The sequence below is a fragment of the Festucalex cinctus genome, chromosome 13 (genome assembly GCF_051991245.1).
Source record: "Festucalex cinctus isolate MCC-2025b chromosome 13, RoL_Fcin_1.0, whole genome shotgun sequence".
NCBI classification, from domain to species: domain Eukaryota; kingdom Metazoa; phylum Chordata; class Actinopteri; order Syngnathiformes; family Syngnathidae; genus Festucalex; species Festucalex cinctus.
The window spans coordinates 3,197,680-3,225,248 of record NC_135423.1 but is presented as its reverse complement, the minus strand read 5'-3'; the positions used below and the strand labels follow the sequence as shown (position 1 = coordinate 3,225,248).

The window sequence follows — 27,569 nt, the reverse complement described above, 5'->3', positions numbered from 1 at the left end:
TTGTGTTCTGCCAAAATTGAAAATCATCCACAACTGCAGCTCAAAATTAATTGTTCCCCCTCAATATTCCCCAATAATTAATGGCCCTGAATGGGGAGAGGCGTTTTCGTTCACTGAAATGCAAACGGGGCTGATGTGGTGTACATGTATTCAAAAACACATCTCTGAATTCACGTTACAGGATCTTTAAAGGGATACTTTACGTATTTAGCCGTTTTTGGCAGTCAAACATTGATATTTCGTCTATAATTAATTTGATACTTTCATTATTTTTCATGTACAATTAGTACCTTTTAAAAACACATTTTGCAGCTTGCCGTCGACTGAAAATGACATCACAAGGGCTCAGGTAACCAATCACAGCTCAGCTTGTGAATGTCACATGACTAAACCCAGAAAACAGTTGAGCTGTGATTGGTTAGCTGAGCCCTTGTGATGTCATTTTCAGTCGACAGCAACTTGCAAAATGTGTTTTTAAAGGTACTAATTGTACGTGAAAAATAATGAAAGTATCAAATTAATTATAGATGAAATATTAACTTTTTATTGCTATCATGGGCTAAATAAGTGTGCTTGTTTTTCATTTCATTCTCATGTGATGTCTACTGAACGGAGGTGAGTGTATTCTAAGCTTGCAATATCATCTAACCAAAAATAAGTACATTTCTATGATATCTTAAATGACGTTTTTACTTTAATGACAGCAAAATGTGCTGTGACAGATGACAAAAAGATGAAAAAAAATAAAGTGATGAACAACCGGCTCGACATTCGCTGTCATCACGCTAATCTGTGGAGTTGTAAATGGAATAAAAAAAAATACAAAAAAGTGCTCTAATTGCTCTTTATATTGATTAAAGCGACATGTAAAGCGCGCTGGCTATAAATAACATACTTTTATCCTATTGTAATTTATATAGCACAAGAGAAAAAAAAAAAAAAAAAAAGCTGGTGTCTGGTTTTAAAATAGATGTAATATGTATTTAGGTCACATCAATCAGACTATAGTGCCATTATTATTTTTTTTGTCATTTTGGACTACTGAGGGCCGACAATTGATTATATATTTGGTTACAATGTAGCAAAGGTGGGCAAAAGTACATTTGGATTTGAGGACAAGTACAAAAATCTAACGCATGGTTGTATCTATATAACCCCTTTGCACCCATAAATGAGTAGTTGACATGACATATTTGTGAGTCAAAATCAATAAAAACATAATTTGGATGATGTCAACACTTCTAGTTGATTTTCATGATGTTCATATTAAAAATGTTACATATAAGCCTGGTAAGTTTACAACACGTAAAAGTCCACTATAACAAAAACATTAGATTAAAAAATTAAAAAAAAAAACGTTCTTATGTGGGGAAAAGAATCAAAATCAGTTAAAAAATTAAATTAAAAAAAATTCACAGCAGAAAAAATGCGGGTCTGAAAGGGTTAAAAGTACAATAAAATACAAATACAAAAAAAAAAATACAAATTAAATTTGTCACATATAATAAAAATAATTATGTCACATTAATGGTGTATGTGTATCATAAACTTGTATTTAAACAGGGGTGTGTAGAATTTTTATTATTATATTATATTTATAATAATAATTATTATTATTTGTATTTTTTATTCAGTGGAGATTTCGACAAAGCACTTTTATTTTTCTATTGTATAGGCGGTGGCCTCCCTTCAGTTCAATGTAGTTGTTTTGCACTAAGATGCCACCAGATGGTGCCAAACCATTTACTTATTTATTTATTAGACATGGCTTTGGCCTGAGTACAAAAAAAAGTTGTTGATTCTGTAAATACGTGAATTTGACAATGCCAAACTGCATATGTGAGGATTCTCTGTATATGAATTTGAACTCTGTATGAAATATGAAGCTGCAGGGACAAAGCAGTGAATGCGCTTTTGCTCTCCGACTTCCTTTTGACCGATGATGATGATGATGACGATGATGGCACAGGTTGGACAAACAGCAGTGCGCGTTCACATTGGATAAACAGACAGCTTGAAAATAATTGAAAGGTCTCGGCTGAGTGAGGCGCGGTTTTCGGAAGCTGCCGTTTCATCCTGCGTGTGTGCACAGTTCAAAAATAGAAGAAAGTGCAAATGAAAGTGTAACACCTGCCGGCTCCCAACCTGCACCCGTGTTTATTTTCCTGAGCACCGTTTTTGCACACACAAAAAAAAAAAGAGGCCCACCTGTAGTACACTTTGCAGCAACTCTGAGTCGCCAAAACAACAACAAAAATGCAAATAAAAAGCAGACAGATTCTCACACTGGCTGCTTTTCAAGTGTCTGCATGCAAAATGGCGGGCGAGCGAGCTCGGGCCAGGCCGCATCTGTTGTGCGTCTGAGCGGACAGCAGGACGAGCTCATCTTTTAATCATCCAGGTCTCGCGCCGCCGCCGCCGCCATGCGGAATGATGGCGCCGTAATAAAAGCTTTAATGGCGCAGGGGACGGTAAAGCGAGTGGCTATTGAGGGAGCGGGCCGAAAGAAAGTCCCCGAAGGTTCTCCTCCGTTTCGTTTGGAAGCCCCCGCGCCACGACGCGCCGTTAAAAAAAAAAAAAAAAAAAAAGTCGACACAAATGAAACGTTTTGAAAATGTCACCACCGTCGCGCGGGTCAGGCGGAGGTCGGCGGGGACCTCTCGTGCATACTAATGGAAGGCAAATGTGCGCCAATTGCTGCTTGGAAAATGTAGTGAGCTAAGCTACAAATGATTCGATGTTAAATGACGCTTCGCCACACCGGAGATAAATGGAGCGAGCTATGCTAATGCAAACGCGCACACAACGTCATCCTGTTTACTGGCAAAATTTGCTAGCTAGCTTAGCTAGCTAGTGCTATCTTATGCTTGCTAGCTAGCTAGCTAGTGCTATCTTATGCTTGCTAGCTAGCTAGCTAGTGCTATCTTATGCTTGCTAGCTAGCTTGCTAGTTAGCTAGTGCTATCTTATGCTTGCTAGCTAGTGCTATCTTATGCTTACTAGCTAGCTAGCTAGTGCTATCTTATGCTTGCTAGCTAGCTTGCTAGTTAGCTAGTGCTATCTTATGCTTGCTACACTCATATAAGTATTTGTATCACATAAACACATCAAGATTTTTTATTTATTTTTATTAAAAATCATTAAGACTCACTGCCCGTCATTTTATTAGTAGTATTTTATTTTTTTTTACTTCAAGACCAATAGGATATTGTGTTCAACGATAACAGAAAGAGCAAGAATTACGGAAGCATGGAAATGCCAATGTGGAATAAACATGTTTGACTGGGCTATGCTGTTTGAATGTGTGTACAGTTGTACGAACATATTTCTAAAATTGTTCATACAAACGTATTTTTAGTCATTAAAATGTATTTATAAAGTTGTTGGAACATTCTGATGAAGTCAATCGAACATATTTTTAAAGTCGTGAATTGGTGTAAAGGAAGTAACGTGTGTGTGTGTGTGTACATATATATATATATATATATTTATATATACACACACACAAGTTAAGTATATAAGTTGTATTATTACGATTCATTCAGTGAACCTCACAGGTACAATTTGTAAGTACGTATATTATTAAGCTACAGTATTAGATTATACTTAATATTATAAATGTGGAGTTATGGTGTATATGCCACGGAAGAGGCGGGACGTGATTTTGCACATCATGTTTGGTTTCGGTCCGGGTTGCGAACGCGCAACCCACGGACACAAAGTCGGAAGCACAATTATTTTTGATGCAGCCCACACGTCGCAAACCGAACCGGAACCAAACTGATGTGCAAGAACAGTCCCGCCTCTTCCGTGGCATACACCCCATTACAGTTGACTACATCCTCTGTAGGAGGCGACGGAGCCTCAGCTGCGCTTCTCGCGCTCAACTCGACAGGTGTGAAGACTCAAATGTCACCTTTGTATTTTCACGTGGCTCGGGCTACAAGCTCAAAATGGACCGGCGGACGGCGCCGCCCCAGCCCGCGTCGTTGACGTGAATCGTATCGACGGCGCATCTGAGGCTCTTTACGAGGTCGCCCGGCGATAACAATCTGCCTTAACGCGTTCAGACAGCTTTTCATGTCGCACTTCATAGCCGTGACAAAGTAGGTGTCGGCGAGCGCCGCGCTAATTAAAGCCTTTCGCTTTCAACGTCGGCGAGATGGAGAAAAGCAAAGAGCGGATACGTTGATGAGTCAACAAGTCATCGTCACGCTGCGCATCGTGTTTAACTCGTTCACTCGCCGCCATTTTCACATTTCGCAATCCCGTTCGCTCCCGGCTGTTTTACTGGATTTTGACTCATTTTGCAAGGCCCACAGAATATTGTGTTCTATTGCTATAAAAGCATGGAACCTATCAAAGTCTCTTCTTCCATCAGGAAAAAAAAAAGTATGTTTCTATCTGTTTCCGTTTTGCAGCAATTAGCATTAGAAGAGAGCTAAGTTTAATCAGTTTTCACAAATCGGCCCTGGTTGATCTCCTTTGCTCTGCTGCCACCTGCTGGCCGTTTGTGTAATAACTACCATTTCTGCAACCGTTCTTTGCAGTTGAGAGGCTGCGTCAAAGCCTTCTGTATGCTCTAGAATAAAAAAATAAAAAACAAACGTATAAATACGTCTTTGGGACACTTAGAACATAAAAAAAACGTATTTACACGTCATTGGGAGCAAATGAGTTAAGATGCGCGTTTCGCGTTTACCAACATTGTTTGGAACCAAAGCACACCTTTTAAATTTAACCTGCACATTTCTCCGTGCTCCTCTCACTGTATACGCACAAAATGTATTTCGAGGAGCGGTTGTGTTTTTCTCTAAAATGACATTTCCAACATCATCTGATGCCCTTGACACTGACAGTTAAAAGTGCTGCGGGGGGGGGAGATCCAGCATTTGGGCACTTAATGCAACAATCTGACCTTTGCGATCGCACTCACACATATACGCACGTCGCCTACGGAGGAGGTCGTGTCAAGAGTGTCCAAATCCAAATTACAGTGTCTGAGCTGGTTGTTCCGTCGAACAAGATATTTTTTGTGTGTGCTGGTCGTGTCTTGCTAAACCGGGAGGAGAGCACGTTTTCACTCGCTTATCATTAGCGTCATCGGCGGGGGTAAATGAAACGTATCATTTGGGGGCGGTCTTGTGTTAATGACAGCGGAGGAGAGCGGACTCACGGCTCATTTGCGCTTGATGATTTGTTTTGTATTCTTTTTTTTTTTTGGTGTGTATATATATATATATATATATATTAGGGGTGTCAGGTGATTACAATTTTTTGTCGTAATTAACTGCCAGCCAAGTAAAAAAAAAAAATTATCTTTGACGTCTATAGCCGTCTATGGCAGTGAATGTGTTAATAACATGACTTCAATAGTTAACTCACAATTAATCACAAATTTTATATATTGTTCTAAATGTACACTAAGTTTTCATACTCTTGTTAACATAAAAGTGGAAAACGCTTTAAAATCAAAATATGGCTGCATCTTTTAGTCATTGATGCAGTCATTTCATAATAAATCCTAAAACTGAGTTAAAATTAAAAAAGCTGTACTGTACTGTAAAAAAAACAAGTGTGATATTGATTTGTGTTGAGGACATTTTTCTGCCACTAGATGGCACAGTTGCATTTGTAAGACGCTGGTGACAGCTCAGTACATTTTTCTGTTCATATTAAGAGCTATCTCATCTTTAACATGAGGTCACTTGTGAAATTCTGCACATTTTTGAAATTGTAAAATACAAAACAGTCTCCAAAAATATATGCATGATTATTACATTTATTATTGCTAAATTTTGACGTGGATGCGTCTGCCCTGTTGCGACGAATTCCTCCCACCAGTATAGGCTTTTGCAAGTAAGGGGCGGTCATTAAATCACACGTTTAAAAAAAAAATTAGTGGCGTAAAAGGAACTTTAAATTCACTCAAAATTAGCGCATATGTATTACTTTTTTTTTTTTTTAAGATTTATTATTTTTTTTATTTTAAGTGCCTTTTTTTCCACAAAAACAGCATGTGGGCTACAACTGCATTTCCCCCTTCTTCTTCATTTCTAATTTAAATAAAATCTATTTTTGGATATTAATATCGATTCGATTTGATTAATAACTGTGAATCTCGATTCTTTTATGAATTGATTTTTTTGGCACACCCCTAATATTTATATATATCCCAACTAAATGTTGTTGTTTTTTTGAATAGTTAAATAAATACAACTGGACCGAATTTTCTTTGATACATTTTATTTTTTATTTTTTTGATCACATACCACTAGAGGGCGTGGTCAGAAGGGTGTCGCCGAGGGTCGCGGTGGCATCCGCGATGACTTTGAGGGAAGATCGCGTCGGTTGTTCGTTCCGCTCGACTCGCGTCTGCTGGCCTGTCACACGAGCCATTCCCTGAAATCACATCGCTATAACGGCCTAATCAGCACTTAACGAGCCGTGCTACATAAAATCAATGTTCCGGCCTCCGTTTGGGAAGGCGCGATATTCGGAGGAGGAGCTTGTGGAGCCTCCTGGAAGAGCTCGGATGACAAACCTCCACCTTTTTTTTTTTTTTTCTTTTTTTTTCTCCCGTTTGTCGAACACGATGCGGTTTTGATGTGCTTGTGTTGCTTCAATCTGTGTGCGACGAGGACCCATATGGCCTTTTCGCCCCAAAAAGGTTTGCAGGTTGTCACATACGCAACGTGTCGTGCCAGCAGCAAGTCCAAGCCGGTTTGAGCCACACGTTGCGAGCTGTGGCTCAAAAACCGCGCGAGGTTTGCGTTTGTTCTTGATGGAAGCGAAGGCAGAGCAAAACAATTGCAGCTTGTTTCCATTTCACGACAGACCTCGCAGCAACAAATGAATAATATATCGCAGGCAACTCCGGGGGTAAAAGAAGAAGAAATATGCAGGAGAGGGGGGAGGATTCAGTTTGGCCATGTTTTTCGGTCATATGGAGCTACAGCGACACCTTGTGGTGAAGCCGGTGAAAGATGACATCACAATTATTTGAATGCATTGTAAACATTTCATTGAACACATCAAGTTTGTTCATTTATCTTTTTTTTATATAGTTTTTTTTAATTATTATTATTATTATTACTTGCCGTCTTTTATAAATTCTATTTTGTTATTGTTATTTATTCGTTTTCTTCTGGTCCTACTGATTTTGTCTCACCACAATATAACGTGCATTATTAATTTTATTATTTATTATATATATTTTTTTCAATGTTTATTCATTATGTTAAGTATATTCTGGGGATTTCTGTTCTTGTATAATAATAATAATTAAAAAATAACTTATTCATGAAAAAAGGATTTGCTCTTGACATGATGTCGTTTTCATATGTAGTACAAATATTCTCCTTTCCAATATTAAAATGTGATTATTTTTTGTCATAGGACTTTATTGGGATCATTTTACAACTTTGTTATGGCAATACTTCCCTCTGAAAATTACAACCATACTCTGGTAATGTGCACCTTTTTTTCCCCTTGTAATATTAAAACGTACAAGTTTTACTCATAAAATGACACAGTTATTGTCAATATTTATTTCAACGTTCTTGTTCTACCAGTAGCAGTATTGCGATTTATGACCTTTTTTTTTCCTTTTCAGTATTTAAACATGATTGTTGTAAAATTTATACTTTAAAAAAAAAAATTAATAGCAAAACTTTATTGTTGTGATATTATGGCTGTTATTTCTTGTAAAATTCAAACTTTATTGACATAAGTTGTATACTTTTACACAAAACAAAACATCTTAATTATTCAGTTGCATTGTTGTAAAACAATTTGTCATTATTCTATATATTATGTCGTACAATTATGATTTTATTCTGATAATATTTTTATTCTTTGTAATATTCCATTGTTGTTGCCATAAAAAGATAGACATAACATTACAAGTTTATTCTGTTAAACTTTGTCGAAAACCCTTTTTTTTTTTTTAAGCCAGAAAATGTTCGTCTCATAAAATTTGTGGTAATATTAAAGGGAAAACCAAGTTAAAAAAAAATAAATAAAAAATTGACATGTTAAAATCGGCCCCCGCTAGTCTAAGCATGATATTTTGATTAATATTACATTTGTGAAATATGAATGAAGCAGCAAAATAACCACCCGTTTTTATCCATCTCAGGGGGCGGCCATTTTGCCACTTGTTGTCGATTGAAAATGACATCACAGGACTCAACTTGTGAATGTCCAAACACAGAAAACAGGTGAGTCATGATTGGTCGATATCTATAAGCAACTGTGATGTCGTTTTAAGTCAACAAGTGACAAAATGTCTGCCCACTGAGATGGATGAAAACAGTTGACTATTTCTGTTATTTCAAATTCCACAAACGCAATATTATCTGAATATCATGTTTGAACTAGTGAGGACTAGAACATATAATTGTCAATACATTTTTTTTGTCTTGACTCCCCGTTGTGCAAAAGTGGTTTTGGCTGCAGGAAAAAAAAAAAAAAAGTGACAATTTGGACAAATGTCCTCTGTTAGCGTTCCACTCTCTTGTCAGTGAATCACCAAATAGAATTGTTCCGCTTCCCCCATTAAGATGAGAGCGTGTGCATAATTGCTCTCCGTCTCCAAGCTGGAGATCATTATTAATATCAGCGATGCATCACTTCAGCTTTTAATGATGATGTGTCAGGTGGCAGACTGAGGTCGCACACATGCGCCCAGCTTGCCACACACTCACACACACCCAAGGGTGGGCGTTCGCACCCGGTGTCAGAGCGGGCTTTTTAAGAGTAAATGGACCTCACGCTGACGGACCATTCATCACGCGAGATTAATTTCAAGATGAGGACTTCCCTGCAGATGTGATGGTTTGAACACTGCAGATTGGGAGGATGTGGTTTGTGTCTGGCAGCGTGACCAGACGTTGATCTGAATAATTGCCCCCCCTCACCACCACCAACTACTTGCAACAACATTTGTCACTGGCGAGACACCAGAAAATTAAGAGCAAGTAAGCAAAAGCGGTTTTTTGTTTGTTTTGTTTTAACTGGCGGCCCTGGCAACCGTTCATTTTTGCTTCCAAATACTTTCATATTGAGTGAATAACGTAGATGAAAATACGTACTTTTTTTAGTGTATTTACACTTAAAATACGTTTATTATTATAGAAATAACTGGGGGTTTAAAAGTCGCAATAATAAAGACCAGTCTCGATTTTTGGCAAATCGAAAAACAACTACAACTCCCGTGAGCGCCTTATCTATGACAGTGCGTAATCTGATTGGATACCTGTCAATGCGTCATTCCATCGGACCAATAGCGGAACGCACAACCAGGAAGCGACGGAGAGCCCAAGAAGAATGAACGTGAATGTTAACTGAAAGTGAAATAAGCACTTTGATGCACAAACCTGCTGTTTTATGTCTTCAATAGTTGACGCTACGCATACTTTAGCGGTTTAGGAGTCGTGATGTTATTATGTATCGGACTGCCACGCAAACGTTTTGTGTTGCTTCCGCGTCCCGAAGAGTGTTGTTTGTAACTCTCAGGCATTTCTGCAAAAAGGCGCCGAGGAATCTTCGAGTTGCAGAAGCAATTTCAGGTGCTGTCCTGGAAGCAAACATCCAAGTGCAGGTAACATTTATCGTCCTATGTGCGAACCAATGTGAACCCTTTAAAAATGTTTGTCGTTTTGTAGAACAGTTTAACGTAATTCCGCATGCAAACTCATATTGCAAAATTCATCTTTAAACGTTATGGCCGACAATTTATTGTTATGGCCGCCACACAACCTGTAGAGATGTCAATGTCAAGTGATAATATGGCCGCCATAATTTCCTTCTTGAGCTTTCTAATCGCCACTCTGACAACTCTAGCAGCCCTGGCTCAATTTTAGCCCCTCCCTGACATTTAACATCTTCGAACAGTCGAGATGTATCATGTCCAAGCAGGTTGGGTCATATTAAGAAAACACATAAAAACTGAATAGGTGAGTTTTTCATTCAATAATTGAAGAAGGGTTGCACCCAAAACATGTGAATTGCAATTTTTCCATTGAGTTTTAAATGAATGTTTTGCTTACATGTTGGTCTACTTTTCTCCGTGTGATTAACACGCAGGGATGGGTTCGCTCGGTCAGGTCGCAGAAGGCAAATTTATTCCTGGACGTCAACGATGGAAGCTGCCTGCATTCGTTGCAGATCATCGCCAGTGCTGAGCTCAACAACCCGTAAGGACTTTCGTACACTATCGACTTTGCCGAGAGGAAAACTCATCTGTTTTTTGTTTTGTGTGTTTTTTCCCCCCATTAAAGGTTGCTGACATTCGGGAGCGCTGTTGAGGTTCGAGGGATCCTGAAGAAAAGTCTGCACCCCAAACAGCTCGTGGAGCTTGAAGCGGAGCACATTCGCGTGGTTGGAGAATGTAACCCTTTGGTGAGGACTATGAAAAGGAAAAATAAAAAACTATAATTTTGGATTAATGTAATTTTGGAAGCGTGAAGTCTTGTTTTCCAGAAAGACGTATATTTTCAAGAAATAAAAAGTTGTTTATTTTAAACATGAAAAGACTAATAAGATTATGTTCTGAATTTGGTGAAAATTAAATAGCATCTGTTCAAGTTTAAATGTGTTTTCAAGAAAGTCATTTATTTTTTATGTAAAAATCGTGTATTTCCAAAAATGAAAATAATGTAATGACAAAAAATTACAAGTCTTCAACTTAATTTTCGTAATATGATTATTTTAACCTCAAATATTGACATTTCTATCCCGTATATAAAAACTTTTGTTGTTATACTCTCGTATCATAACCACTTTAATCTTAAATACACAATTTTATTTCAAATATATGACTTTTAATCTCAGACATACATTTTTTTTTGACCAGTAGTATTGTGACTTTGCTCAAGAAAATGTGACTTTTTATCTCAAGTACAGTATTCAACTTTTCTCTTAGATAATAAACTTTAATCTTTGCGCCTAGTCTTGAAAATGTGCAAATTTCTTGAATATCTTCAACTTTTTTCCTCAAATATACAACTTATTTCTCAAATATACAATTGTTTACTTTAATCTAAAAAATATGAGTTTCTTTAAAAAAACAAAAACAAAAAAAACAACAACAAATGTTTAACTGTTTTCTCATAGACGACTTTATTCTCATAATATTGCAACTTTATTTTTGAAAATATGTGACTTTCTCAATTAAATATCCAGCCTTCTAACTAAAATGTTAACATCCAATTTTAGTCCCATAATGTAAAATATGTGAGTTTTTATCCTGGAAATTATTATTTTTTTTCCCTCAAACATACACTGTTCTAATAATATTATGGCTTAAAAAAAAAAATATTATTATTATAATTTTTTTTTTTAAACCTCTGGAAAGTATACATGTTACCCCAGATATTTTTTTCTCATGTCTACAAATTTATTCATGGAGTATTGTGACTTTAATCTTTCAAACACATAACTTTTTACCTTGAAAATATATACACTGTATTGTCATAATATTCCGACTTCTCAAATTCTTTCTGTTCTTGTTGCTCCAGTATTCCTTCATACGGCCGAAACTTAAGACCCTGACCTTTTTCTGCAATGCCTTTACAACTCGTCATCGCTTGTTTTTCATTTCCAGGATTTCCCGTTTAAAATCAAAGAGCGCCACAAGCCGGAGTACATCCGCCAATTCCCTCACCTCCGCGGCAGAACAAACGCCTTCGGCTCCCTGCTGAGGATACGCAGCGAGGCCACTTCGGCCATTCACTCGTATTTCAAGGTGAGGTCAAGTCACAGTGGAGGCTTTGCCAAGTGAGACGCCACCGAACCCACGCTTGCTCGTTTTCCTGTTTTCCAGGAAAACGGCTTTGTGCACATTCACACGCCGATCATCACCTCAAACGACTGCGAGGGGGCGGGCGAGCTCTTCCAGATCGAGGTGAGAGTGTATTGCAAGGTGTTTGCCAACTAGGCAACAAAGTATACGTAAAACGCGCCAATTGGCAGCGTAGAGGCCAGTTTTTGAACAAAAACAGACGATAGGTTAAAAAAAAGGACTTCCGCATATGCTGAACTCTGAATATGATGCTTGACTGTACTTGCACAGATATTTATATTGATCCCGTGGAACATTCACATTACGTCGTCAATTAAAACTGACTGACAAACTTTTCACTTCACTTATTTAGGCACATACTAAAAGCACAACAAAGCAAATGTAGTTGTAACATATGTTATATGATTATAAACTATGGCTGTCAATATTAGTGCGTTAATTTAAAGTTCCTTTAATGCCACTAATTTTTTTAACACATGATTAACTCATTCACTCGCCGCCATTTTCACATTTCGCAATCCCGTTCGCTCCCGGCTGTTTTACTGGATTTGGACTGATTTTGCAAGGCCCACAGAATATTGTGTTCTATTGCTATAAAAGCATAGAACCTATCAAAAGAAAGATTAAAGTCTCTTCTTTCATCAGGAAAAAAAGTATGTTTCTATCTGTTTCCGTTTTGCAGCAATTAGCATTAGAAGAGAGCTAAGTTTCATCGTTTTTCACAAATCTATTCAAAATTGTAATTTAGCTTTTTTTCTACATGGCCCTGGTTGATCTCTTTTGCTCTGCTGCCACCTGATGGCCGTTTGTGTAATAACTACCATTTCTGCAACCGTTCTTTGCAGTTGAGAGGCTGCATCAAAGCCTTCTGTATGCTCTAGCATAAAAAACAACAAATAAACGTATAAATACGTCTTTGGGACACTTAAAACATAAAAAAAACACGTATTTACACGTTATTGGGAGCAAATGAGTTAATGACCGGCCCTTACTTGGAAAGTCTGTGCCGGTGGAATTCCAGTCGCAATGCAGCAGACACGTCCACGTCAAAATTTAACAGTAATAAATTTCATCATAATGCATATACTTGTGGAGATGTATTTTACAATTTCAAAAATATGCAGAATTTCACAGCTGTCACCGTCTTACAAATGCAATTATGCCATCTAGTGGCAGTTACATGACTTCAACACAAATCAATATCACTCGTTTTTACTGTACAATACATCTTTTTAATTTTAACCCAATTTTATGAATTATGAAATTACTGTATCAATGACTAAAAGATGCAGCCGTATTTCTATTAGTTTAAGATTTTTTTTTTTCTACTTTTATATTAACAAGAGTGTGGAAACTTAGAAAAAAAAGTATTTTATCGTACATTTTATTGTACATTTAGAACAGGTATAAAATTGGTGATTAATCGTGAGTTAACTATTGAAGTCATCCGATCAATTATGATTAAAAAATTGTCATCGCCTGACACCCCAAATATAAAGTACTCGTGACGGACGAGTATGGATACCTGGCCCTATTCCAAGGTGTCGGTACTCGTGGCCGTTTTACAATTAGGAAGTCGAAATTTTAAACGAGAAGAATATGAAATTGTCATTAATCGAATGCAATTTGAAGCCCAAACCGACGGACAAGGATGGAATATGACTTTATGGATGTCATCAGACCGCTGTACCTAATGTAGTGGCCGTCAACTGTATTTCTCTGCAGCCTTCCTGTCCCCAGAACAGCGAGGAAGAGAACTTCTTTTCGGTTCCGGCCTACTTGACCGTGTCTGGGCAGCTCCACTTAGAGGTCATGGCAGGGTGAGCCGTAACTTTATTCGTTTTTTTTTTTTTTTTAGTACCTTCTTCTGCGGAATTGCATCGCAGTGCCTTCCGGGCACGAGGAAGAGACTCCACACGCACACACACGTTGACTCCATGCTCAAGTGTATCTCTCCATAATTATGCCTGCAGGTCATTTTCCAGAGTCTACACATTCGGCCCGACATTTCGCGCAGAGAACTCGCAGAGCCGACGCCACCTGGCGGAGTTTTACATGGTGGAGGCGGAGGTGGCCTTCACACGGTCCATAGAGGACCTCACCGAGGTACGCCCGGGCCGCGGCTCACGCCACACAATGCTGAGGATCTCTAACCGTGGCACGCAACTGATTGACTACGTTGCCGTTATAGCAGAGACATATATAAAACAATAAAGTCAAATAATAATAAGAATAATAATAATGGAAAAAATAGTATGGCTGTTTTTGGATATTCATGATTCACTGTTCATGAATTAATATTGATGAAAAATTCACCGTTCACCCCCCTTATTTATTTTATTTTATTTTATTTTATTTTATTTTATTTTATTTTATTTTATTTTATTTTTATTTATTTATTTATTTATTTATTTATTTATTTATTATTTTTTGCACATTTTGAAACCCGATGGATGGCAAGATGCCCTAATAGGAAACCGGTGTCCATTTATCATATTTTTATTAGTAATTTTTCAAGATGTGTTTGAAATTATATTCATGACATCACAGTTTATGCTATATTTATGGTGTATTTCATATGCAGTTTATTTATATTATAAAATTTGCCAGATTTATGAAAATACTGCTTTTTAAAACCGAGCCCATAAAACTCACTCCTAATTCGGGGTGTGAATTGCCTCGTACCTGACGATTCGATTCGTATCACGATTCACAGGTCACGATTCGATTCGATACCGATTAATCCCGATACGAATTTATAAGTCGATTGTTGCGATTTTTTTTCATTCAAATTTAGAAAATACTAATCAGTAAGCTTGTAGAGTGTAAGATTTATATGAAAATGTATTATTTATTTATCTGAAAGAGGTTGTAATCTGTTTCATGTTTGAACAGCATTAAAATAAAATATTAAGGCTTAATGTTCCGTTCATATAACATTCTTCCATGCTCAAGGTGTGAATCCTAACCCGAAGTCAGACGTTTTGTTGAATATTTTTCCATTAAAAATGGAAGTTTAAAAATGGATTCACACACACACAAAAAAAAAAGAAAAGGCAATGATGATAAGACGTTGAATCGGTAAGACTACCGAATGAACTATTCTGAGCTCTTTAAAAAAATAAAATTAAAATAAAAAATAAATCGATTCAGCCGCCTATTGAATCGATTCGAGAATTGCGCGATGTAGTATCGCGATATATTGCCGAATCGATTTTTTTTAAACACCCCTACTCCTAATAAACATTAGTTTAATTACTGCTCTTGAATTTCATGGAAAAACATCTTAAGAAGTCTTCCATTTGTCTTCCTTAAAGCGGAAGTCAACCGACAATTTCTTGACAATAATATGTTCTATGCAGCACCATGTAGTCTAAACATGGCATTCTGATTAATATTATGTTTGTGGAATGTGAGTTATTAAGCAAAATCTAGCCGTTGTTTTTTTTATTTTTATTATTTTTAATCCATCTCAGGGGGCGGCCATTTTGCCACTTGCTGTCGACTGGAGATGACATCACAGTTGTTCAGGTAACAACCAATCACAGCTCAGCTTCGGAAAACAGGTGAGCTGTGATTGGTTGTTGCCTGAGCAACGACTGTGATGTCATCTTCAGTCGACGGCAGTAAGTGGCAAAATGGCCGCCCCCTACGATGGATAAAAGCGGCTGTATTTTGCTTCGTAACTCTTATTCCACAACTGTAATATTAATCAGAATGTCATGTTTAGACGAGTGAGGTGACATGTAACATATTATTGTCAAGAAAAGTTTCAGGTTGACCTCCACTTTAAATATTAAGCGTAAGCTCTAAGTGACGTTGCAAACTAAAAGCACAATAATGAATACCGCCGCTCTGCCACCGAATCTTTCCCCTCGTTAACACGGTTAGCAAGTCGGACATTGAATGATTGATGGCGGCCGTGCTCCTCAGGTCATGGAGGACATGTTGAAACGGACGGCCGAGCACGTGTTGCACCGCTGCGCTCAAGACGTGGACTTGTTTCATAAGCACGTGACACCGGGACACAGGGTGAGTCCCTCCGCCCCCTCCAGGACACTTGACTTATTGAACTCCCGTCTTGCCCGGCAACCGTCCGACCAATCGCCTCACGCCGTTCTCCTTCTGCATCCCCAACATGTGGAAAGGATGCCGTGGAGGCAATGCTGAAGGAGAGGTTCCATGTGTAAGTCTTTTTTTTATTTTTTTTTATTGGCTGTTGGATCTTTGCGTTGAATAAATGTTATTCATGTTATTAGGACCTTGATTTCTGATTTATAAAGGTTTATAGCTGCCTACATTCTCAGTTTCAACAGTAAACTTTGATCCCAAACACTTTGTGATTCTTTCTGAATACGTGTTTAATAGATCCTTGGTATTTATTTCGTACTTTATATCTGTAATTGATTAAAAAAAAAAAAAAAAATGGGGGGGGGGGGTTGATTTTGTACTATGTTACCGATTATGTCATCGTTTTCTAAAGTAAAAACAGATGTTTGCAAATGTCTTATTTTGATGAAACACAGACGATAATCAGTTTTCTTTCATGATTACTGTTGATATGCTGAAATCTGAGGATTTGGACAATTTTACATGGAAAAAAAAAATGGCTCCAAACGATTACTTGATTACTAAAATAGTTGTTGATTAATCAACAAGTAATCTATAATCAAATTAATCGATTAATTTTGACCGCTCTAATCCAAATTTATGCAACATTAGGTTTTAATTTATGTCATTTGTCACAATTTTCTGTCTTTATATCTCTTAGCTATTTTGTATATATTTTGTAAGTGCTAAAGGAAGTCCAACTACTTCCAGGATGACCTACAGCGAGGCTATAAAAATCCTACAGCGAAGCTCGCAGACGTTCACCTTCCCCACAAACGTGCGTATTATCTCCTCGTCGTCTCCGCTGCCCCAGCGCCACCTTTGACCTCCGCTCGCTCCGCCTCTCAGTGGGGCTGCGACCTTCAGACGGAGCACGAGAAGTATCTGGTCCGACACTGCGGCTCGCGTCCGGTCTTTGTGACGGATTATCCGTACCAGCTCAAGCCGTTTTACGCCCGAGACAACCGGGACCACCCCGACCAGCACACGGTGGGTTCAAACCTTCAATTGATTGAGATCAGAATTTGTGAGTTGGCGGTGCGGTGTGTGCAGGCGGCCGCCGTGGACCTCCTGGTGCCCGGCGTCGGGGAGTTGTGCGGGGGCTCGCTGAGAGAGGAGCGGCTGGACCTGCTGACGGCTCGCCTGGAAGAGTAAGCGCTTGGCCACGCCCCTTTTGGATATAGTTAGTGGAAATGTAGAATTGTTCGCTCACCAGGACATTCTCAGGATTTGCTATGCCAGTCCAGAGACCAAACTGTTATATGCAAGCCATTGAAAAAGTCAATTTTGCTTAAAACTGTTAAAATGTTTTTTCTTTTGCTTCTCAGGGTTGGATTAGAAGACGCCTATAGCTGGTAAAAAAAAAAAAAAAAAAAAAAAGCACCTAAATATGGTGTATTTCTGTTTCTGTTCATTTTTATGTAAATGACCGTGTCCAATGACAATGAATTTATTTCCAGGTATTTGGATTTGAGACGTTTTGGCTCCGTCCCTCACGGCGGCTTCGGGATGGGATTTGAGCGATTTCTGCAATGCATTCTGGGAGTGGACAACATCAAAGACGTGATTCCTTTCCCCAGATTTTCACATTCTTGTCTGCTGTGATCGCTGCACTTTGTGCCTCCTTTTTAAAATGATGCCAAGAAATATATTGCTTCACTCAATCCAATGGAAGCCTGCTGTTATGTTCACTGATGAAAATATAAATATTGGGTTTACAGCAGCACTGGAATCATGTCTGACAAGTCTTGTTTTTATGTTTTTTGTTTTTTAATGCGAAGTACGTGACGTGTTTACTTTTTTTTTTTTTATTGAGTTTTTACTGACTTTTACATGGAAAATAAGCTACAGTACATTTTAGTATTTCCATATTAACTTTTTTTTTTTTTGAAATCATCTGGATTCAACTTAAGGCCACAACAATCCTTATTGAGCTACATGAAATATAAAAAAAAAAAAAAAGTTCTCCACAATAGTATATATTTTTTTTAATTATCTGGCAGTGTCACTCAAAACTTGACAAATAAGTATCTTATATTTCTTTTCAGATAAATGTCAAGATTCCGACACTTTTGACAGAATGCTGCAACTATACGGAAAGTCCATGCATTCATCTTCCTCTTATTTGGGGTCAAGTCGCGGGTTGCAGTAGCTTTAGCAGGGAAGGCCAAACTTCTCTCTCCTCAGCCAACCGGGAGATGGCCTCTCCGGTTTATTATGAATGTGTTGAGCAAGGTTGTGGAAATGTCTAGCATTTTATTTCATGAAGCCGTGACTTTGATGGTATAATCAATGCTGACTTTTCAGCCATGTTATTGGCTTGCTATAAGTTTGAAAGTGCTTATATGCAGTAGTGGCATCTATTTCCAGGATTACCAAATCGATAATAGCGTATAAAGATGCTTCTCTGACAGTGTGGAAGAAGAAAGAACTTGCATGAATACCAAGCAACAACGAATTAAATGAGCAATTAGAAAACATGCATGCAACATAGGATCGTCGCAACATACTATAGTGCAGCCACTGCAGGTTTATTTTATATATATATTTTTTTTATTTTTTTAAACCTTACCCCCAATCACCTCCATTCTGCGTCTATATGAACCTTTCACTACCAGGCACCCGTCCGTAAAATCAAGACCATCGCAAGTCCAAGCGGGCGAGTAAATGATTAAAATGCGCGTGATTACTTTGAAACGCCGCAAGGTGGTGCTGTTTAAGCGCCCAACCAAATTGTGGGACGTTTGACTTCAATGCATTTAATTAACACACGCGTCTTATTTGTCGCCTTCCGGGAAGTGTATTTTCTTTCTTGGTTGTTGTACAAACATGTTAACCAGTCTGTATACAAGCTGAAATGTTTGTAAAATATTGTTGTAGCCTGACGGGCGCCCATCCCTTTGCGAGCCGGCCGTGGGCGTGGTGTCGAGTTGGGAAAACAAGCCGCAAGACGCCCCGTGACGCTGCCCCGCATCAGTCGCGTTTCCCCGCAGAGGAGCAGCCGAGGCTCGCCCGATAACATCACCCCCCACCCGCACCAGGACCGACAGACAACCCCCCCCTCCCTGTCGTCGTATCCCGCCTCGGCTCGGATGGGGGAGAACCGCACGCCGACCGGGGGCGTCCTGCGTGTGTAGCCGCCTGTTGGGCACCGACCGACGGACTTGTTGTCGGCGAGATGAGCGGCGGAGAAGTCATCCTCCAGGGCTGGCTGAGGAAGTCGCCGCCGGAGAGGAAACTGCGGAGATACGTGAGTGGATCGTATGAAATTGTACACCATAATCAGCCGTTCACTTTATCGGGCACACCTGCACACTGTGCTGTCGCAACTCTGCCTTATATCATTAACACGACTGCGGTTGTAGTACTTTACCCTACTGAATTAATTGATGTATGATTATGTTGGTTAGCCATCATTTATTCTCAACCACTGTTCCGTGGCAGGTGTGCCACAAGAAATGATCTACTTTCACTTAATTGGCCCCAAAAGCATGCATTTACCAAAAGTATTTTGTCTTCAATAATCTATGCCAACAAATAACTGTAAACTGCACCACACGCCATCATTAGTTTAGTGACACTTTTGTTTGGTTGTGTGCCATGAGATTCTTCCTTGGCACACTCAAGGTAAAAAAACAAAAAACAAAACAAAACACTGTGCTACATGTGGTAAAAATATTAGCAACTACTCTCAGGATTGGCTGCAGTGAGACTCACATTAAGTTCATGTCGCCACCTTGTTTTGCCAAAAATACTAGAAACATCTTTCAGCAGACAGTTACTAACTTACCAACATGAATGAAACTTGTCAGTAATACTAGTGAGCCAGACCGAACAATAAATGTTCTTCCAAAGTACAACATTGATCAATTTATGCAATTTTGTGATGTTTTTGTTTGACGGTGCCCAGTGAGATTTTTCAAAAACAACAAAACTGCCTTCCTGTAGTAAACATTGGGAAACGCAGATTCATATGACCAGATCTTAACACTTGATGTCGCTCGCCTCTATGTGGTGTACCTAATATTTTGACCCCTGACATATTTCAAGTGGGAGCAGGTGCATCCCCCAAAAACATCTGGCTCACTTAACGCATCCCCACAGGAATACCAAGTCCCACAACCAGTAGTTTTTTTTTTTTTGTTAGTGCTATAAACATGCAAATTTCACCCAGACGGCCACCCAGATTGGAGGTGGGGGGGAGGAGGATGGAGTTGTGGTTGCTGGGTCATATGACAACATGTACACGCCTGCAGCTGTCGACGCTGCCCACTTAAATGCCTCTCGCACTCACATTCAGCATGATCCAATCACGATGAGGTCACGTCTGATGTGAGCCGTTTCCATCTTGTCCGTGCCACAGCAACGGCGGGGCTCCTTGAGTGGCCCGATTAAAGCTCCCATAAGCCGCCCGGTCGAGAGTGGGCGGGCTAATCGAGCACAAGGCAGCCGCCACTCACATAAGAGGATTTATGGAGGCTGATAGTAGCATGAGCCAATCTATAAATACAGCTGTCGTTTGTTTACGTGCGGCCTTGCGTTACCACCGGGCCGCTTCGTGCGCTCGCACGGGTCGACTTTGCCATGATGTCATCCACGCGTGTGTCTCATCTGGGAAAAGCATCCGACAATGTCTTCTTCCCTTGTATTGTCTTCCACTTACACATGGCTGGTGTTTACACGGAGGCCACCGTGGTCAGTGTGGATCAGCTGCCGACGCCGACTGTACATGGGAAGAAGCCGGCTTAGCTCGACTGTATAAACAAGAGCGGGGACGAAAGATAGCACAATCACGGGGCTGCCCCCACCTCCGCATCCAATAAGCCAGTCATTCTCAACAGCTCGTGGACAGGTAGTAGAAAGGTGCAGGGGCCTTCCAACACAAGAAGGCATGCTCACTTCATGCCATATTTACTGTATTAGTAACTGTTGTTTTAATTATTTATGACCCTGAAGTGTTTATTCCGCAGTTATGCAGAAATGTACAGTGGAGCCCCTCTTGTATTGCAAAAATATTTAACAGGTCGGACTTGCATTACACATTATTTTGATTGGCATGTGATGCATCAGAAGCTAGAGGGTTTAATGGTTGATTTGTGTTTGATATGCCATTGTAGCATGCTGACTTTCTACATGTGACCTATTACATGAGGAACTTGCCTAGAAGGGCCAAAATATAAGTAAAATGTTGTGGCCATAGTTCGTCTCTGTGTGCCCTGCGATTGGCTGGCAACCAGTCCAGGGTGTCCCCCGCCTACTGCCCAGAGCCAGCTGAGATAGGCGCCAGCACCCCCCGCGACCCTTGTGAGGAATAAGCGGTCAAGAAAATGGATGGATGGATGTTGTGGCCATATTTCAATCTTATCATGCAGTGAACCACAACAGTTTTTATACTTACGCCAAGTTGTGGCATCTTGGAGACAAGAAACAACGTGAAATAATTTTATGCTTAAAGTGGAAGTCAACCTTAAACATTTATTGACAATAATATGTTATATGTGACCTTACTAGTCTAAAAATGACATTCCGATTAATATTATATTTGTGGAATATGAGTTGTGAAAAATCCAGCCTTTTTTATCCATCTCAGGAGGCGGCCATTTTGCCACTTGCTGTCGACTGAAGATGAGGTCAATGTCGCTCGGGCAACAACCAATCCGTGCGCACCTGTTTTCTGGAGCTGCGCTGTGATTGGTCGTTGCCGGAGCCCTGAGCAACTGTGATGTCATCTTCAGTTGACAGCAAGTGGCAAAATGGCCGCCTCCTGAGAGGAATAAAAACGGCTGGATGTTACTGCTTAACTCATATTCCACTAACACATTATTAACCAGAATACTATATTTAGGCTCGTGGGGCTTCAAAGAACATATTGTTTAAAAAAAATATATATATATACTGGGTTGATTTTCCATTTAAGTACATTTCAGAGTGAGTACTTTTTTTTCCCTTTTTTTTTTTAACCAAGTTGAATTAGTTTCCAATTTTCTGTTTAGCAGCGTCTTTTTGTTTTTGCATAATAACCTCTACTCAAGTAGAGAACGTGAGTACTTCTGCCACCTCTGCAGGACGGTCGCACGGCATCTATCGGTGTCATGAGATGCCCGCAACAAGCAGACGCGTGGACGCAATCATCCAACCATTTTAGAATTCTTTCCTCTTAAATGCAAGAGTGGAAACAATCAGGACTATTTTACCCGCCGCTATTGCTGTCAGCTGACCGAGGTGACATTTGGGTCACGGCGCAGGCCCGTCGTTTTCTCCGCTAATCAATAAGCTATTTGGTCTCTGTGAAATGTTTGTGGAAAGTAAAGAACACGCCAAGTGATCTTTTACACTGTAGGCTACTGTTCGAACCAAAAATGGAGGGTGACAATGAACAGGGGGAAAAAAAAAAAAAAAACAGATCTCAAAGGGAAAGTTTTTGGAGCCCAGCTGTCTTGGCGAGAGAAGCGGGGTCCTCGTCACAGTCACAGGGCACATAGACAAACCTATCTGTCCATTTTCTATTCAAAATCATTCATACTCACCCGCAACTTATCCATTTTTCTACACCACCAATTATTGTGTTCATGGTGAAAGGTGAGCTGAAACTTACCCGATCTGACGTTTGGTGAGAGAAGTGGGTTCCCACTCCCAGTTTATCACAGTTAAACAATTAAAACTAACCTTCCAACCATCCATTTCTGTATGGATGTTTTTCTATTGTATGTGTGAGAGCATTTTAGGATCGTTTATGAATAAAAAAAAATAAAAAAAATTCAGTAGTGTCAGCGGGTGATTAAAAAAAAAATAAATGTGTGCGAGCACTTAGAAGTGTGAGAGTGCTTTAGTAGTATTGTGAGAGCATTTCAGTAGTTTATAGGTGAAAAAAAATCAATGTGTGAGAGTCTTCCTGGTGTGTGTGTGCGTGCGTTTTAGTGGATATGAGAATATTTCAGTAGTGTAGGTAAGCAAAATGTAGTAGTGTGTGTGGATGAGAGCATTTTTGTAGTGTTATGCGTGAAAGAATTTTAATAGTGAGTGTGTGAGTGAAAATATGCGAGAGCATTTTAGTCGTGTGTGTAAGCGTAAAAAGTTTCAGTCATAATTGTGACCATTCCTTAATGTAGGTGAGTTACATAAACACAAATGATGTGAATGAGAGCAATATAGTTTTGTGTGAGTGGTTCAGTAGTGCCTGAGAGCACAAAGCATTTCAACCATACATGTGAGATCATTTCAGGTGTGTGCGCATGAAAAAAAATCGAGTGAATGTGAGGGTGTTTCAGTAGTATATGTGAGAGTGCATCCAGTCGCATATGAGAGCAAAAAAAAACATTTATCTATCGAGAGAAGAAAAATCAAGTCTTTATTCGCTGCAAAAAAATGTCAGTTGTGCGCGAGAGAGAGGTAACAGGCATCTTTTTTTTTTTTTTTTTTCTGAACTTTCTTAGCCTTTTCCAAAACAGTTCAGATCGTCTTTGTCCATTATGAACGCAGTATCTCAAACAAATCATCTGCTGGTGCTGATGTGAGTAGAAATTGTGCAATATTTTTTCTTGTTGTTTGTTTATGGAAAGAAATTAATTCGATATCACAGACAATTAAAGCTGTTGACAAGGAATTGATTTGTTGCCGAATCCTTGGCTTTGCGTTCAAGTATTTTTGGGCCAGTATTTCTGTCTGGGATTCCGCTGGAGGCATTTAATCAGCCGTCGCGTTGGAACGAGCGTGTTGCGTCTTTTTTTTTTTTTTTCTCCCCCCCCCCCCCAACAATGGATGAGGTGTCCTTTAGTCTCTTCCTCAGTCGAGCCGTCCCACCCAACCGTAAAATCCTCGCTAATCCGGACGGGGCCCCAGTGTGTTAATCAGTTGCTTCTTGTTGAAATGATTGTTTCTGTGCTTTGTTTTGGAACAAGGACTCCAAACCGGAGAGATTTTCCTCAAGAACCAAGGCTGAACGATTTTTGAAAAATAATCAAATTATTCCCCCACCCCCAATGTCGAGTTTTTTAAAGTACCAGTGGACCCAATAACACAATATGAGCCCTAAATAATTACATGAATTACGGGCATAAGTCTTGATGTCACTAGCACTTGCTAACCTAACATAGCAATGAACTTAAATAAACTTAATAGACCTTTCCAGCTGACTAACTTAGCTCCCGTTGCGCAAGCCTCCCATAACAACAGCTTGATTTTCGCTGAGCATTTTTGTTAAAAGGTGGGAAATATGTCAAGTGTCACAAAAAAAAAAAACATCCCGAGTAGGACATTACATTATGCGACTCATTGAAACCAGCCGTTTGGAGCTAGCTACACAAAAAAAAAAAAAAAAAAAAAAATGGAGTTTGTTCGAGGGAAAAGTGGTAGTGGAAGCTTAAGGTATGTCAATCAGTACTTTCATGGTGTGAATTGTCATTCATGAAATCGTTTCTGTCCGATTATACTCGTCTTGCTGTATATCGAAGTTTTCAAGCTAGCTAGCTTGCTAGCTGCTAACAAACAGACCGCACGTTTACTAAACATTTCTCAGCAGAAATCAAGCCCGAGTTAGTGTTAATTGTGATAATCGTGTTAAATCGTGAACTTTTTGTTCAAAATTACTTGAATACTTGTGCAAAAAAAAAAGTATGAATGATAGTTTAACTAAAGATAGTATGGCACATTCATCACGTCTACCTGGAATTTACAATCAGAGGTAAATGTTATGAGCCACTGCATATGAAAAAGAGAAAAACGACTTGATATAAAGGGTTAGAATGTGGGAATATCCTTGTACTTTTTGTGGGCGCAAAGCAGTTGCGTCGTAGTTTCGCGCTAGCCACCGTGCTCGTCTATCATCCCTAAAATGTGAACTACTGCCAGCTCCGTAACTTCGCTCATACTACCGTGATGTCATTCAGGTTGCTATGGAGGACCCACGAAAATAGGACCCGCAACGTTTTCCTGCCAAAAAAAGCATAAACAAGACTCGGCTGTACACAGTAAACAGACAGTTAATTGTTATTGTTTACTTGTGTTATGATGCCCAGTCATAGACACAGAACGTGTGTGTAACTGCTAACTTCGCTATCCTGCATTTGTGTTGCGCATGTACCCATCGGAAGTCCCAGTTTCAGAAGCACTGGTTTTGAGGGTTTGTTGCGTGTCAAAAGGCAGAGCGAGAGGTGACGGAGGAGGTAGAAACAGGTCGGGCATGCAAATCGTATGCAAAGTCGGCCGTTGGTGAGGGGGGGGTGGCCGGGGGGCAGTCGATGTGTTTACGCGGGAGCGAGACTCTCTGGGATGTTTCCTAATTGTTTACCAATGCGATTAGCGCTCAGCGGCGGTGACTCACTCGTTCCACGGCGCGCAAACACACAATGAGTCAGGAAACTTCGGTACACGCTGCCTCCCCCATGCTAAAATATCAGCTGTGTGTTAATGTTGTCATCATCGGAGCAGCTGCTGGGAGGAACGTGCAAACGTTTGCCCATCACAAGACATGCATGTCGTATTCGGGAGAAGATTACTGCTATAATTTAGTATCAATATGTAAACATAAATAATGCAAAGGAAACTTTTTTTTTGCGTGTAATTATATATACAAATAGATATGTATGAGTCTACTATGCACAAGCAAGCTGTACACCTTTCTTGTCCACTTGCGTCCCAATACTTTTGTCCGAGCTCGGTGGAGCATCAGCAGCAGGGCAGATTGCATACCAGGAAAATGATAAAAACGGGTGCAGCGACGTTCTTCTTCCTAGTGACCTCATGAATTTGTGTCACTTGTTGCTAGGCAGAGTTCACATTACTCCCAAAACAACACTAGAACGAAGATTAATTTATGGCTCACTTGTTTTTGTTACCCCCGTTTAACATTTTGTGACAAAAACATTAACTCATTCACTCGCCGCCATTTTCACAGAAGCAGTCCCGTTCGCTCCCGGCTGTTTTACTGGATTTTGACTGATTTTGCAAGGCCCACAGAATATTGTGTTCTATTGCTATAAAAGCATGATTAAAGTCTCTTCTTTCATCAGGGAAAAAAAGTACGTTTCTATCTGTTTCCGTTTTGCAGCAATTAGCATTAGAAGAGAGCTAAATTTCATCAGTTTTCACAAATCTATTTCAAATTGGAAGTAATTGAGCTTTTTTTCTACATGGCCCTGGTTGATCTCCTTTTCTTTGCTGTCACTTGCTGGCCGTTTGTGTAATAACTACCATTTCTGCAACCGTTCTTTGCAGTTGAGAGGCTGCATCAAAGCCTTTTGTATGCTCTAGCATAAAAAAAAAACAACAACAAAAAACGTATAAATATGTCTTTGGGACACTTAGAACATAAAAAAACGTATTTATAGGTTATTGGGAGTAAATGAGTTAATGTTGGTAATGATTATATAAATCAATATGTATAGAAGAAATGACTATAAATGATGAATATAATAATAATTTTTTCTTGTGCTCTGATTGTTTGCTGCTAACATCGGACATTTGGTTTGACTTGTCGGATGTCTCTGAAGGCCAGAGAAAGATCCTGAACATTAGGAAATGATAAAACCGTAGCAGAGTTATGATATACCATACCATATTTTCTTCTACTTTTTTCACTCAACCGGCATAAGTCATTTGGCCGCGAGGCGCGGTGTAAAGTGTAACTAAGAGTGTGAATCAAACTCGAGTCAGTCTCCGTACGGCACATGAATCATGCGAGTGACATAGTGTAAACAGTCTAATTCCTGTTCCCACGTTGAGATCCAAAGGAAAAAAAAAAAAAAAAAAATCCCTCCCACCTGTCCGTTGCACAAACGTGTCTGTTCACATACGCAAGAAGAGTTGTTACATTCCAGACTGATCGTATCGGGAAGGCGATAGCGATCCTGCCCTCGTACGTGGAAAGAAGCCACGGAGCCGAGGGCGAGCGGCTTGCCTCCCATGTCCGACGCTCGGACGTTGTTTTGCACGGGGTTGCTGGGGGTTTGGGAAGTCCTTGCCCTCAGAGGTCAGGTGGGAGCGCCTCCCCGTTTCCTGCTTTGACGGGCATAGACATTTTTGCTTGTTCCGTTTTTATTGGCAAGCGGTTGTATTTTGGTGAAGTGGAAGGTCTTCATGATATGTCAGTGTTGCATACGTTCGCTTAAAGCAGCTGCGTAATAGTCAATTACCCTCCCCTAAGGGGAGGGTAATAAACTATTGACAATTTCAAAATGACGTCACAAGTCAAAATGGATGTTTTATGCAGCGTTTGAAGTCGGATTTAACCTTCTCCGAGCGTCCCAGTTCCGTCGTCAAGGCATTTGAGGCAAATGTGAAGTAATAGATGGCTGATTCCGATAAATTGTTTGTTGTTCTAGTTAACACAGTCATTCCAAATCACGTAGTGTCACGTGAACATATGTCTTGTATGTACATTTGCCTCGAACACATTGAGGACGGAACTGACACAAGCCGAGTGCGATAAACCGGATTTCTCACTTTCCTCAAATGCGGAATATTTTCCGATGCTCTCCGTTCATTGAAAAGCATTGGTCTTTGGATTGTTGTAATTTGATTTGTGAGGATTATTTTGATTTGAAAATGTGATAAAATGTTGTTCGACTACTCTAACAACATGCCTGGTTTGTATGCTAGTCACAGGCAAAAGCAATACAATTCGCCATGGAAATGAAGTGAAGCAGAAAATACCCGGA

General features: G+C 39.6%; 2 protein-coding genes across 3 annotated transcripts in view; both read left to right on the top strand.

The window, feature by feature from the left end:
- The first annotated feature begins 435 nt into the window (after positions 1–435).
- nars2 (asparaginyl-tRNA synthetase 2, mitochondrial) lies at positions 436–17,647 on the top strand. The gene is given in 15 exon segments (XM_077541004.1): positions 436–615; positions 9,519–9,603; positions 10,089–10,198; positions 10,283–10,403; positions 11,608–11,748; positions 11,827–11,907; positions 13,531–13,625; positions 13,779–13,911; positions 15,739–15,837; positions 15,954–15,991; positions 16,627–16,699; positions 16,702–16,905; positions 16,969–17,066; positions 17,244–17,270; positions 17,376–17,647. Coding segments are annotated over 15 exon segments (1,467 nt in total). The 5' UTR covers positions 436–598; the 3' UTR covers positions 17,521–17,647.
- A 248-nt stretch (positions 17,648–17,895) lies between these two features.
- gab2 (GRB2-associated binding protein 2) overlaps positions 17,896–27,569 on the top strand; it is a 47,404-nt gene continuing 37,730 nt past the window's right edge. The window contains exon 1 of one of the 2 annotated variants that reach the window (XM_077541002.1): positions 17,896–19,165. In XM_077541002.1, coding sequence (XP_077397128.1) covers positions 19,094–19,165 — 72 coding nt within the window. In that variant the 5' untranslated portion in view covers positions 17,896–19,093. The remainder of the gene's footprint in view (positions 19,166–27,569) is intronic. The other variant, XM_077541001.1, reaches the window with a different exon arrangement.